Below are 12,284 nucleotides of genomic sequence, written 5' to 3'. Positions count from 1 at the left end.
TCTACTCCTGCTCTGTGAATATGCCACCACCAAGAGCCAGGTCACAGTCTGCTCACACTAACTGTCAAGGCTGCCAAAATCAACACAGCCAGGAGGGCCACAATGTGATGTGCAGGTCACGTAAAAGTGTTCCTCAGTGTTAAAAAAAGACACTAACTTGAAACTTAACGCATTACCAGGAGAACGGAGGGATATGTTTCCTGCTGTCATTTCTTTTCCTTTTTTGTAATTAAAGTATTTTTTTAAACATTTGAAATCCTAGTATGAAAAAAGTGAAACAAAAATGAAAGAATACTGTTGTATATATGGTATGGTATAGCATCATACAGTGTCATACAAAAAGTATGTAAATATGCTCCTGCTCATGAAAAATGTATGCATATGCCACACAAAATGTGTTCTTTAAAATATAAAATGAACATTCAATGTTAATTTGGCAGCAGGTGAAACATTTTAGGATTAGAAACCTATTCTGAGATGTATTATGGCATGTTCCTTAGGTTTTTATTCTATTTTAACAAACAACAGCATATTTTCATGACAGGAAAGATTTGTAGTTTTGTAAAGATTTTAGAAGATGTCTGTTTTTTGTTTTTTGTCATTAAATTAAAGTTCTGAGAGATTCTGTTTTGTTTTTTGTTTGTTTTTTACTGAAGCTATCTGTAAAACCTCAAATGTAAGTGTATAATATGCATCAGTTTTGCAACACATTGTCAAAAATACCTGTCATACGCAGGTTCTGTATTTCATGGATTTTCTAAATGCGAACCAAGCTTTGAAATGGAGAGCTTGGAGAAGTAAAGTACTCTTTCAGGTGATACACGTAATTACCTCATAATACTTTTTTGTTGTTTCCAAGGTGAAATTGTTTCTCTGAAATTCCAAAATAATTTGTGGTGTACAGTTTTAAATAATAGGTTACTTTCTCTCAAAAAGAAAATTTATTATCAGTATCATGTTTCATTCAAAGTTAAATCTTTCCGTGTTTGTAAAACAGTCTTTAGGTGAAAAGAAACAAAACATTTTCAAATTCTTAGTCACATTTGATTAATCATACAAAAGACATCAGTGAGGTGAATGTTGAACTATTTTAGGAAGTCTGACATTTTGAGGCTTTATTAAAACTGAATCTCAGTAAATCAACACTGATATTTGTTTAGCTTTTTCAGCACAGCATTGGAAACAAGGAAATATCATTCCGCTGTTACCATGATGTCAGATTACCCTTGATTTATTGCATTAAGATGGTCCTATTTTTTTATTCTTTACAACAGAAATTTCAGAACAGTAACTTACAGTTTTATCATATTATATTAAAATAGTACTGTAGCACTGTAAAAACTACACCCACAGTACCTAAGTCTCTTAAATCATTTAAGAGCTGGTGACAAATGCATTGTATTCTTATTTTGTAAGTTACTCTGGGTAAGAGCATCTAGTAAGTGACAGAATGTAAATCAACTTTTTATGACACTGCTGATAATATAATTGAAGTCATCCTTATTCATCTCTGTTATGTACTTACAATATATTTTCAGAAATGTCTTAATATATTTTTGTGGTTAGAGGCAGACTCTACATACAGTATGTGCTACAAAGCTGATTCTCGTGGATCTACATCAATTATTCTCAATGAGAAATATCCTGATAAACATCTTCAGTTTCATGTATGCATATCTACATTATTTTTGCATACATCAAGCACAATATATTTTTCTTTCTTATGTCTCTTATTGATGTGTAGCCTGTGGAAGGGCTACTATTGAGAAAGGTAAAGCATTTTCAACATATTGCTGAAAATTCACTCCATTGACATGTTTAAGACATTTATGAGAACTGTAAATTAAACTCTTAGTTCAAACATTTATTTGCATTTGAAGTGTCTGACTTGCAGTTTGCTTACATTTGAATGGCTTCTGTATGTATGCATCCACACTGGAGAAGGCTTGATATTAATTTACTTTCATTAATTTATACTTATACAATGATTTAAGTTATAATGTATATTTATTGCCAAGTAAAGAGACAAGGAAATATTTGCTTGTCATTATACTGATTACAGTTGGCCACAGTCTTTAATTATTGCATAACTGACTGTAAACAGGAACAGATGCTGTAACTGCAGTATTACAGTGACTAAAGTATGATAATGCCTAGAGTGCAGTAGCTACAGTTTTAGAAATATAAAGGGTGACAGTTGAATGAAGTTTAATTTAAAATACACACAAAATCCATGTTTTAAATAAATCTAAACTTGTTTCTTTACAAAAAGCGTAGGTCATAGCTTTACTCAGTGAGACAAGAAATATCACCAAATAGACTTTGAATCCTGTATGAGAAATACATATACTAGCATATATAATCCAAAATGTAACCAAAATATGTCATATTATGTTTGTTCTATTGTAGAATAAGTTCTGTGATGATAATTCATATTCTATGAATATGAATCAATATTACCTAATTAGTTAAAAGCTAGTATTTGGGCTTGATTAATGACAGATCAAATTAATGGTGATGCATCATATTTGCACGTGTGCAATATGTGGGAACGTATAACTCAAATTTGTCAAGAGTTTGTCATTTCCAAAAATGAGGTAATTTTCTGATGCAATGTGTGATAATGCAAAGCAATAGTGAGCTTCAATGTTGATGCAAAAAAAACTAAAAGGAATAAAACCCTCCATAGTAAATGGAGGAGTTTCTGAGGCAAATGTCAAACAAATGGAGCCCTCTTGTGTTCTCTGAATGGAACAGCCATTTTAAATTTATATTTAATTTAAATTTTAATTGTGAATAAAGGTTGAAAGCTGAGTCAAAATTAGACTTAAATGGTTTTCCCCCTACTTCCTTATGTTAATAATGTTTTGGATTTCTTTGAAAATTTTCTCCGCTTTTATCTTTTCTTGATCAAATTTTTTTGGTCTAAAGATAAGGCAGAAAGAAAAGGTACTCAGGAAACATTTGCGTAGAAATATCATGTCAAACACAATAATGTGTAAAACATAGTAGAGCAAGCCCAGTTCCCAGGGGCCTTGTCAGAGTCAACATGGCCTGCATCACCATACCTGCCTGCTGGCTCTAGGCTGGGGTGTCAAAAAGCCATCCTTGCTTGATGGAGAGCCTGTCTGGCTCCAAACCCTGGTAGCGATACCTGAGGCGGATCACTGCACCATCCTCGCCCGATGCCCCAAACCAGGATCAGCTGTCAGGAGGAACACTTTAAATCTTGAGGATAGGCTGATGGGAAGGGATAGAGTCATGCAATGTTCACATCACTGAGCCTGGACTATGTCACCTGGGTACTGTGGGGAGCTGTTAGTCTGTGGTCACCCAGTGCATACTAATAGGAGAAGAAGAACAAAAAATGAGGGGCTTGAGGGTGGTCCTGGTCATAGCATGACCCTAAATGCCCTTAAAGTCCCTAACAGCTATGGGCAAAAGGAACAGAGCCCAATTTGCCAGTCTGGGACTGCAGTGCTGGATGACTGTAGGCCTGCTGCTGCACTCACAACACAGCATCCATATGCACTCATAGGAGGAGCATAATCTTTGCTGTGCTGGTCCTCACTCTAAGGATGTGACCAGCACGATCTGGTGGAGTGAAGGCTGAGTGTCTGAAGCTTGCTGTGCGATGTCAAGGAAACTGCAGGGCTGGCAAGTGTGAGCAGTGGGGGATGTAGAAAATGGAGTTAGGGGTGAAACAAATACCCAGGGAAGTCAAGGAGCTAGTAAAGTTCCTGCAAGGCTGCAGATTGCTAAGTGCTTCAAAAGCATAGACTTTCTTTAGAAGTGCAGCTGCAGCTTGGTATTGATTTGCCATCATTGCCTCATCTGTGTTACACCATTAGTGTAAGATATTTGGCAGACATTTTAATTACATAGAGACACGTAACAACCAATAATGTGGTTACATAACTAGAGGTACTAAATGGCACAATAAATTCTAGTCTGTATGTGAAAGTATTTTATATACTGTATCAATACTAAAAGTATAATGCATGCAACATAAAAAATCCTGTAAAAATCCTTTCAATTAACACACATTATGTCTTTGCACCCATAATCACCCGTGTTGAAGTCTCTTGACTGATGTCATCGATATGTGCACAACAAACCTTGAGGGTAAGTACACTGCGGTGCTGGATGGCTTTGATCTCTTCTCCAAACAAAATGGTTAGCATTTGCTGTGTAAATAGGCTGCTAGCAGAAACAGTCAAAAAATATATATATATTGCTATTGTTGTGGGTCATTGCGTGTGTGCCGGCTGAAAACAATAAAAGTGCAGATGGATTAGTAAACAGCTCTTCCTTCAATGTTTCTCTCCCTCGAAAGAGCCTTAAGTTATTAAAAATTAATAAAAAAAGAAATTCTGAAGAGGTTGCAGGACTCTTCTGATAGACACTATAAAGGCAGTCCTATGTAACATCCAACCTTCTGTGTCACCAGGCGGATCTAGGAGCAATAACAGTCAGGAGGAGGTCCTGAAAACTGAACTGCGCTGGTGGTATGGGGGTTTGAAAAAGTACTTATCCACGGTACTTGGAAAATATAACGAAAGTCTCCCAGTTCTGTCACGGATTAGAAACTGTTGATGAAGTCCTCGACTTCCTCGACAAATTATCGACGACAGGTCTAAGACTTAAATGATTTAGGTTAGGAGACGCCTTCTAGTGTATTTTTGTCGCCCCCTGCGCCCCCTCTCTTCCCCTCTCTATTACTCCCAGGACAAGTAGCCTTTCAACGTCCTCGATCCTTACTCCAGCTCAGTAGGTGGCAGTACTGCACCTGAAAATTATATCGCGCAGGCTGTTAATATAAGAAACACAGTCACTGGAGGGGCACGTTTGTTGTGGGAGAAGTCTTAAACAAGTATTTAGTATCAACCTACTTTTGGAAGAAATATTATCAAGATGGCGACGACCACGGAAAATAACAATGCTGAAACTGGAGTCAAGAAAAAACATCTCGGGATTCCCGAAGCCATCTTTGTGGTGAGAAAGCAGGAGCGTCGCCGAAGTGCTCAGAACGATGGGCATGGACTTGCAGCATTTGTGCCAGTTCATAGCTGGCTGGCTAGCTTGCTTGCGTGCGGATATGTTCAATACAAATGCACCCGGCTTTGTCGACCAGCATGCAATATCCTAGCAAGCTGGTCCACTAGCAAGGTAGCTTCAAAGACTAACTATTTAACCATCCTAATGGTTCAGTGGTTGTTAAGTGAGCTGACAAATGTTGTTGGCCAAATACACTTATAGACAGCTAAAGCACTCACAACCAGACAGTGAATAGCAATCGAACATCAATTATCCAGCTAGCTAACTGTATTAACATGCAAAGTCTCTCTCAGGCGTAGCTCGCCTAAAGGGCAGTTAGAAACTTATCCAGTTGTTACCTAACTTACGAGTTAGATATGTTGTGATCATGTGCAGCCAAACTCCAGCCTTGCCAAGTCAAACAAGGCATTCTCAACGAGATCTAGATTGTGATTTGATTCAGCGATACTCCCTCAAGACATTCAAGCAACAGTTATACAAGCTAGCAAGTTGGCTATCTGTCTAACAGTGGTGTCCACTCCAGATCCTAGATCTAGGGTCCTGAGGTCTGAGGTTTTTAGATGTCTTTCAACCGTCAGTTGATTTACAAGATTACATTACACTACATTTATTCATTTGGCAGATTCTCCACTGGACACCAGTGATTTTTTAAATTTATTTTTAAAATCTTTAGCAACAAATAAGTAATATGTCATTTTGATTGTAATCCTTCACCCCGCTGCCAAAGTGGTATTCACCAATATCTGACAGCATTTTTGTTACATGTTCTACAGTAATAGCAAGTTCAATGGTAGTTCTGTCTTTAAAATAAGGTCTCATTTGCTAATTTACCCAAAAGCATGTCATATGGTTCAGGTCAATAAATTATAATGTTATTGTTTGGGGACAGTCTAGATGGGGGGTTGCAAGTCTGATGTAAAGCAAAGCTCTGCACAGGAGGCAATAAAAACTAGTGTATCCTCTGGATGCTGTTATGTAAGTCTGTGTTTACCAGACAATAATAAAAAGGAAAACTGATTTGTGGGTGTGCATGGCTGTGTTGCAGGAGGATGTAGAGGCATTCATGCAACAGCCTGGCAATGAGACAGCAGATTTGGTGCTGAGGAAGCTGGATGAACAATACCAGAAGTACAAGTTCATGGAGCTCAGCCTGGCTCAGAAGAAACTCCGGTATGGTGTCTGCTCTGCTTCCACACTTCTGCGAAAACTGTGCTGCAGCAGTACAGATTAGTTTCCATGAGACTGAAAGTGGGATACTGTTTTGAAAATGCTACTTGACCTGTATCTATCTTGAGTTGGTAAAATGAATTACTGGGACTCTTTGAAGAGGATCCTTGTGGTACGATGAGGTAATTTAGTTGTCATTGTTCTTTTATGTTACGTGCTGTTTGAGTAGAATAGCGTTGCTCTTTTCATTATCTTTGTGCCTGTAATATGCCTGCCAATCTTGTAATGTACTGATTATGTAACCAGAAAGCTGAAAGTGCAGATTATGGAAATGTTTTTATTTGAAGATTTTATACTGTACTTTCATTTTTTATATCCACCATATTTTTCTTGCATTCATTTTTACTACCCTCTTGTATATGAGGCAAACCTTATGAAATGTCAGGTCTTCAATGAATGTGTTGAGCTGATACAGTTTTTTTGGAGCTACACAAGTTGTTTTTTGTTATTTTTTTATAAGCTTATCATAATATATATATAATGTTTTTTCCCTTTTTGTCATTTTTAGGTTAAAAAGTCAGATTCCACAAATTAAACAGACGTTAGAAATTTTAAGACACATACAGAAGAAGAAGGTGAGAAGGGCATGGTGGTGCTTTCTTTCTTTATCCTTTGCTGCCTGCTCTCATTCTTTAAGCTCATTCGATTTTTCCCTATTCTTCACTCCCAGGACACCACAGACCCCATGGAGACGCACTTCTTACTGGCAGACAACCTGTACTGCAGAGCCTCGGTGCCACCCACAGACAAAGTGTGCTTATGGCTTGGGGTAAATTTGGCCAAAACACTCTGCAAACCACTGTGATTTTCTCAAAGGAGGTCATCTCTGATGAGCTGCTTTATCCTGTACTTCAGAATATGGCAAGAAAAAAAAAATTGCATTAAATGTAACGACCACCCCCCTTTTGACACTTGTTCGTATTTATTTTCTGTGTTTTGCACTTGCACAACTCAGCATTACGTTCTGATTGAACTGTAAAATTGCATTGACGGTTGCAATTTACCTCTAGTTTCAAGAAGTGGTCAGTAAGGTTCCAGTAAGAGTGGTAAGTGTGCAGAGCCATAGAGGCAGAGGAGCATGGGGCAACCAGCTGCTGAGTTTCTGCAGTGTTCTACACTTAGATCCCCCATACAAGGAACAGCCCTAAGGCATTAGCTAAATAAGCCACAATTTTAAATGCATGTTTTCCTTTTTGCTTCATTGCTGTATTTTATGTAAATTATATTTGTGAAGGTCAAAAATAACTTTAAACTTCAGGGCTTGGTCATTTGCTTCTTGGCACACTTCACCAGAATATGCCGTTTAGCACCTGAATGCACAGGCTTTGACTGGCAGCTTTTACTCTGGAGGAGGATGATTTATTAATAGTGTCCCATTCAGTAACTGCACTATTTACTCTATTTAAGTGATTGAATGTGGCAGGTTTTGTGTTTGCTCCCTGCCCTCCACGTCTCTCAAACAGGCCTCACTTAACATGATGCTTTGCAGCTGTGATTCACCATGTGATTTAGTGGAAAGTAAAACTTCAACTATAAATGGTAATTATCTTTAAAGCAGTACACCACAAAAAGCAGTCAAAATTATAAGGCAGCCAGAGAAAAAGAAAATTGCAACAAATTGCATGATAGGTAGGGATCTGCTGACTAAGCTCCTCCCTCTGTTGTCCTAGGCCAATGTTATGCTTGAATATGACATTGATGAGGCGCAGTCCCTGCTCGAGAAGAATCTTACCACTGCCTCCCAAAACCTGGACTCTTTGGAGGAGGACCTTGACTTCCTTAGAGACCAGTTCACCACCACTGAAGTCAGTATCCTTCTGCTAACAACATCACTGTTTAAGAACAGCAAATCTCAGATTTTGAGGAAGTTAATTGAACTACCTGGTTTGTGTGCATTTTGATAGTAAAATGTATCCTATTCAATGAACTAGTATTGTGGAAAAAGTGATAGGTCTCAGAAAAATTTGAGTTGAGCTGTTGGATCAGAATATTCCAAAATGGAATTTTGTTTTACATTGTGTCACTAATAAGGATAGTTGAATTGTTTACTCCCATCTGTTTACAAGGTTCAAAAGGTTCCTCTGCATGGTGTGATTGGAAGAGGCTAAATCTAAAAAATGCTGTCTGGAGCAGTGAAAAACATTAATTGAAAAGAATCATTAAATACATGTGCAAGGATCAAAAGAAGGCAATGATGGTAAAAATTGGTAATCATGAAGTTTGGGAGTTTTAAAAAATACTTTTATTATGCATACATAAATGCATGCACTACACACAAAAAAGCTTTGCAACAGCATTTTGGAGATGTTTTAGGCATTGGTCTCTGGTGTGCATGGTGATCAGAGGGTGAAGTCAGCTTTTACACAAATCCCTGGTATGTTGTACCGTGATGTTGTGAAACAGGTTTATGCCAGGTAAGTTAAAATGGGTGCTCAGCATAGTAGCAGCTGTTGTTGCCGAATTAGATCTCTGTTTCAGAAAAATTCTCCTTAACCCCCATTCCCCCTACAGACATGGCACGGGTTTATAACTGGGATGTTAACAGGAGGAGCAGAGACAATCTCTCAAAATTATCAGTCAAGTGTTAAAGCCCAAATCAAATGTACAACACTTGCCCTTACACAACATCCACTGGCCCAGTGGTTGACTCTTGATTTACTGGCATATTTCACCCATAGTTTCTGATATTAAAAGCAGTTATACAGAAGATGACGGTGGGCTATCATATGTTCTGCCTGTTGCTGCCCAAATTAAGTTTTTGTACTGCTATGATCCTTACTGGCGTTGGGCATGGTAGAGCTCTTTATAGCAAGTTCTTGGTGTACTAGGGCTTCAGTGAGACAAGTATAAATTTCCTGTGGCCCTATCAACCTGCTCCAATGACTATGACGGCCTGGCAGGAGAGCCCACCCACACAGTTTCAAAAGGGCCAGACGGTGGCCTCACTGGGTCAAACTTGCTACCTCCCAGCCTTCTTCTGAAACTTATGTCTTCTCTTTTTCAAGTGATATTTATTTGTTGTGTTCAGTAGTCATTTGGTGAAAAGTAAACTGTGAAAGAGAAACAAAATGATCTATTGGTGACAGAGGTCTGACCACTTGTGGTCTACTGTTGTTATATTTGTATGATCACTTTTTCTGAGATTGAAGTGGGTGAATCGTGCTAACTCATTTTGACTCCCATTCCCATTGCCTTCAAGTGCAGTAATTTTACATTGGCAAGTCATGTCAAGCTGGATAAATCGCATCTTCATACACCTGCTCTCTTATGTAGAGAAAGCGGGTCATTTGAGAGCAGATTGTTAGTAACAGTGTTAGGTAGAATTAACCTAAAAAGGAGTTTACTGGCACTGTTCTAAAACAACTTCACACTCTTGGTGACCTTTCTAGATTTTGTATTCTGCTGTTAGCAATGTATGTAATTTTATAAACCTGACTGAATTTCTTGTAGTTTTGCAATGAGTTATCTCTCTTGCATTGGTTTAAGTATTCATTTCCAGCAGTCTGTACAGTCGTTGTTGGTGGAGTTACTGTCTGTGGGTTTCACATTGATTCTGACTTGCATCCATGCCCTTGGATTTGTACCGGGAAAAGACTTTGGGCCTGTTTCATATGTACCCGTGATATACAGATTTTCCACATGTGCACATTCCATATGGGAACACCACTGTTGATGAGGAGCACTGTCGCACTGTCTGCAGACACTTACTGTAACAGGTCAGGACTGTGCTCCTCTTTTACCTACATCACACAGATTTTTTTTTTTTTTTTTTTTACGAAATGTTAATTGGCTTTCCTTTAATGCTTTGTTCTATCAGGTCACTGACTGCTCAGTCCCGCTGGCCTCATCCATTCATGCCCCATTTTATATTATGGTTTGGCCTGAGAGAGATTTTTATACTTGAGAAGAATGTTTTCATTGTAAATAGGAAAACTTAACATTTTTGCTGAAATGTTTTTTGCTTTTGTTTGTTTTTTTAATGCCATCATCCTCAACATCAACTGGCTGACACTCCAGATTTGCAGTTTGATAATTTTAGAGAATACAACTAATTATACCAATAAACTGATAAATTTTGTCGACTCAATGAATGTCTTGTTTGTTTCTAATTTTAAAGGAGCTGTGAGTTACTTTAATCAGTGTTATGCTACCCTCTAGTGGATGTCACACTGTAGCGCATTCCAACAATGCAAATACATTGTTGCATTCGCATTCAGAGTGTTTTAGTTTGTACATTTGTAACCCTATTTGCACAAGACTACAAAGCAGTGTTACAGTCATTTAAAGACAGGATCTTGGTTTTCTCCGACCACAAGACTTCAAAGCCAAATGGAATCTTTTTTTAAAGTTTTTCACATCTTGTCAACATAATGTTGCGGGAAAACAATCCCTAAAATTACTAACTGCATCAAAGTTAAAGCACATTTAAAGCTTCTGATAGACTATAAATTTAGCCTCTACATTTTTTGTGCAGCGATGTTTACAGCCAGTCCTCTGTCAATCCCGCACTGTTACACATTTGAACATTTGAATGTAATGTCCATTCTTATTGCGATAAAATAACCAACTTATCTGAGAGACAAAAGTTTTAGGAAGTTCTGTAAATGGAAAATAAGGTGAGGATAATTGCCATCTTAAAATAAAACTCAGACATAGGTCAGACACAAGAATGCCCAATTATCATTTCCCTGTGTATAATGTGTATAATCACTTCTACTTATGTCTGACAGTCACCCTGTCATTTTTAAGTGCTCCAGAGTGTTTCATATTAGCATTTTAAGCCTGCCTCAAGTTTCCCCTCCGTCTTTTCAGGAGTGCCTCAAATTTTCACGATTGTAACTCTGGAACGGCTGCTGGACAAACAAGCAATGAATTTGATGATAGGCACTCTAGGGCATTGAGCAATGTTACTTTTGTCATGATTTCTCCTTCATTTTGTTTCTGTGAAAACTGTTCTGTTTAGCCTGTTTCCCTGACAAACATTGTTAGATAACCTCTACCTTTTCTTCTTTTGGGGGTAAAAAAAAAACTCTCCACGTCCAACAATAAAACCAAAACAGTTTTATGTCATTTTGTTTTGACAAGAGAAAGAAAATATGTTTACAAGTCACTATTTTGTTTTAGTATATTTCCAGTGTTTTGCTAGATAAGTTCCATACCCATTTAAATAGCCACATGACATTGTACAGCTCTGAGATCAAAAGTTCACATTTCGGCACCTACAGCTTGCAGAGACTTGCAAAGAAAATTAAATAGAGAAGAAACAAAGCAAGAGAAGTACTGGGAGAAGCCAACATTTCTAAAATATTCTTTTAACGTTCCTGCATCGGGGATATGTGCTGTAGAAACTAGATTTTTCACCAGTGCTGTACAATGGAGCGCATTGTTCGTCAAGCTCAGTGATGCTCAGTTTTGGGAGAAAGGACTCAAAAAGCTGCTGTTTGCTTAGATAAGACCACTGGTTCTGTCAAGGTGAGGGGCCTGGAGGAGACCTCAGTTGGGCAGGTCATAGCATCTGGATTGTTCAACACATAGATAATGGTTCTGGAGTTGCTTTATCTCTGGAGTTTGTGGATTTCAAGCTAATTTCAGTCCAGCGTTGCTGAGCCACATTTTAATGAACAAAACAAGGGTATCTCGTGTAACAAATGTGACAGAGGTCAGTTCACATGTGTGTTTCTCAAAATCCTGTTACTATTAAAGTAAAATTACCCCTTTTGCCAGCATCAAAAAAACTCCACCCCCTTTCATTGACCATGCCTACCCGACTGATTCCTCAGACTTGCCCTTAACCTGAGGCTGGACACAATGAAAACTTACATTTCCTTTACACTTGCACCCCCAATCCATATTAGGAAGCTTCTCAAAGATACTTCCACACTTCCTCATTTCTCAATTCTCTTTAGCAGAAGAATGTTGAGTGGAAGGACATAATAATGGATGTATTAACAAATGTGTCCACGTGTGGCATGATTGTGGGCCATGAATAAAAATGCAAC

General features: G+C 38.1%; 1 protein-coding gene across 1 annotated transcript; it reads left to right on the top strand.

Annotated features, from left to right (window-relative positions):
- Positions 1-4,806: 4,806 nt before the first annotated feature.
- LOC118774263 (prefoldin subunit 3-like) lies at positions 4,807-9,313 on the top strand. Its single transcript, XM_036523473.1, has 6 exons — positions 4,807-4,995; positions 6,104-6,228; positions 6,794-6,860; positions 6,956-7,054; positions 7,956-8,094; positions 8,797-9,313. Exons 1-6 carry the CDS (start codon positions 4,915-4,917, stop codon positions 8,871-8,873), a joined length of 588 nt encoding a protein of 195 aa, XP_036379366.1. The 5' UTR covers positions 4,807-4,914; the 3' UTR covers positions 8,874-9,313.
- Positions 9,314-12,284: the final 2,971 nt, after the last annotated feature.

This window comes from Megalops cyprinoides, chromosome 3, assembly GCF_013368585.1.
Source record: "Megalops cyprinoides isolate fMegCyp1 chromosome 3, fMegCyp1.pri, whole genome shotgun sequence".
In the NCBI taxonomy this organism is placed as follows: Eukaryota; Metazoa; Chordata; class Actinopteri; order Elopiformes; family Megalopidae; genus Megalops; species Megalops cyprinoides.
Note: the sequence above shows the minus strand (reverse complement) of the source record. Positions and strands in the feature narration are given on the sequence as shown.

Bases quoted from the DNA above. Each gene is read 5' to 3' on its own strand.
- LOC118774263 (XM_036523473.1), top strand. From the start codon at position 4,915: ATGGCGACGACCACGGAAAATAACAATGCTGAAACTGGAGTCAAGAAA. The intron at 4,996-6,103 runs GTGAGAAAGCAG...GCTGTGTTGCAG, and splicing joins TTCCCGAAGCCATCTTTGTG to GAGGATGTAGAGGCATTCAT. The intron at 6,861-6,955 runs GTGAGAAGGGCA...CTTCACTCCCAG, and splicing joins GACACATACAGAAGAAGAAG to GACACCACAGACCCCATGGA.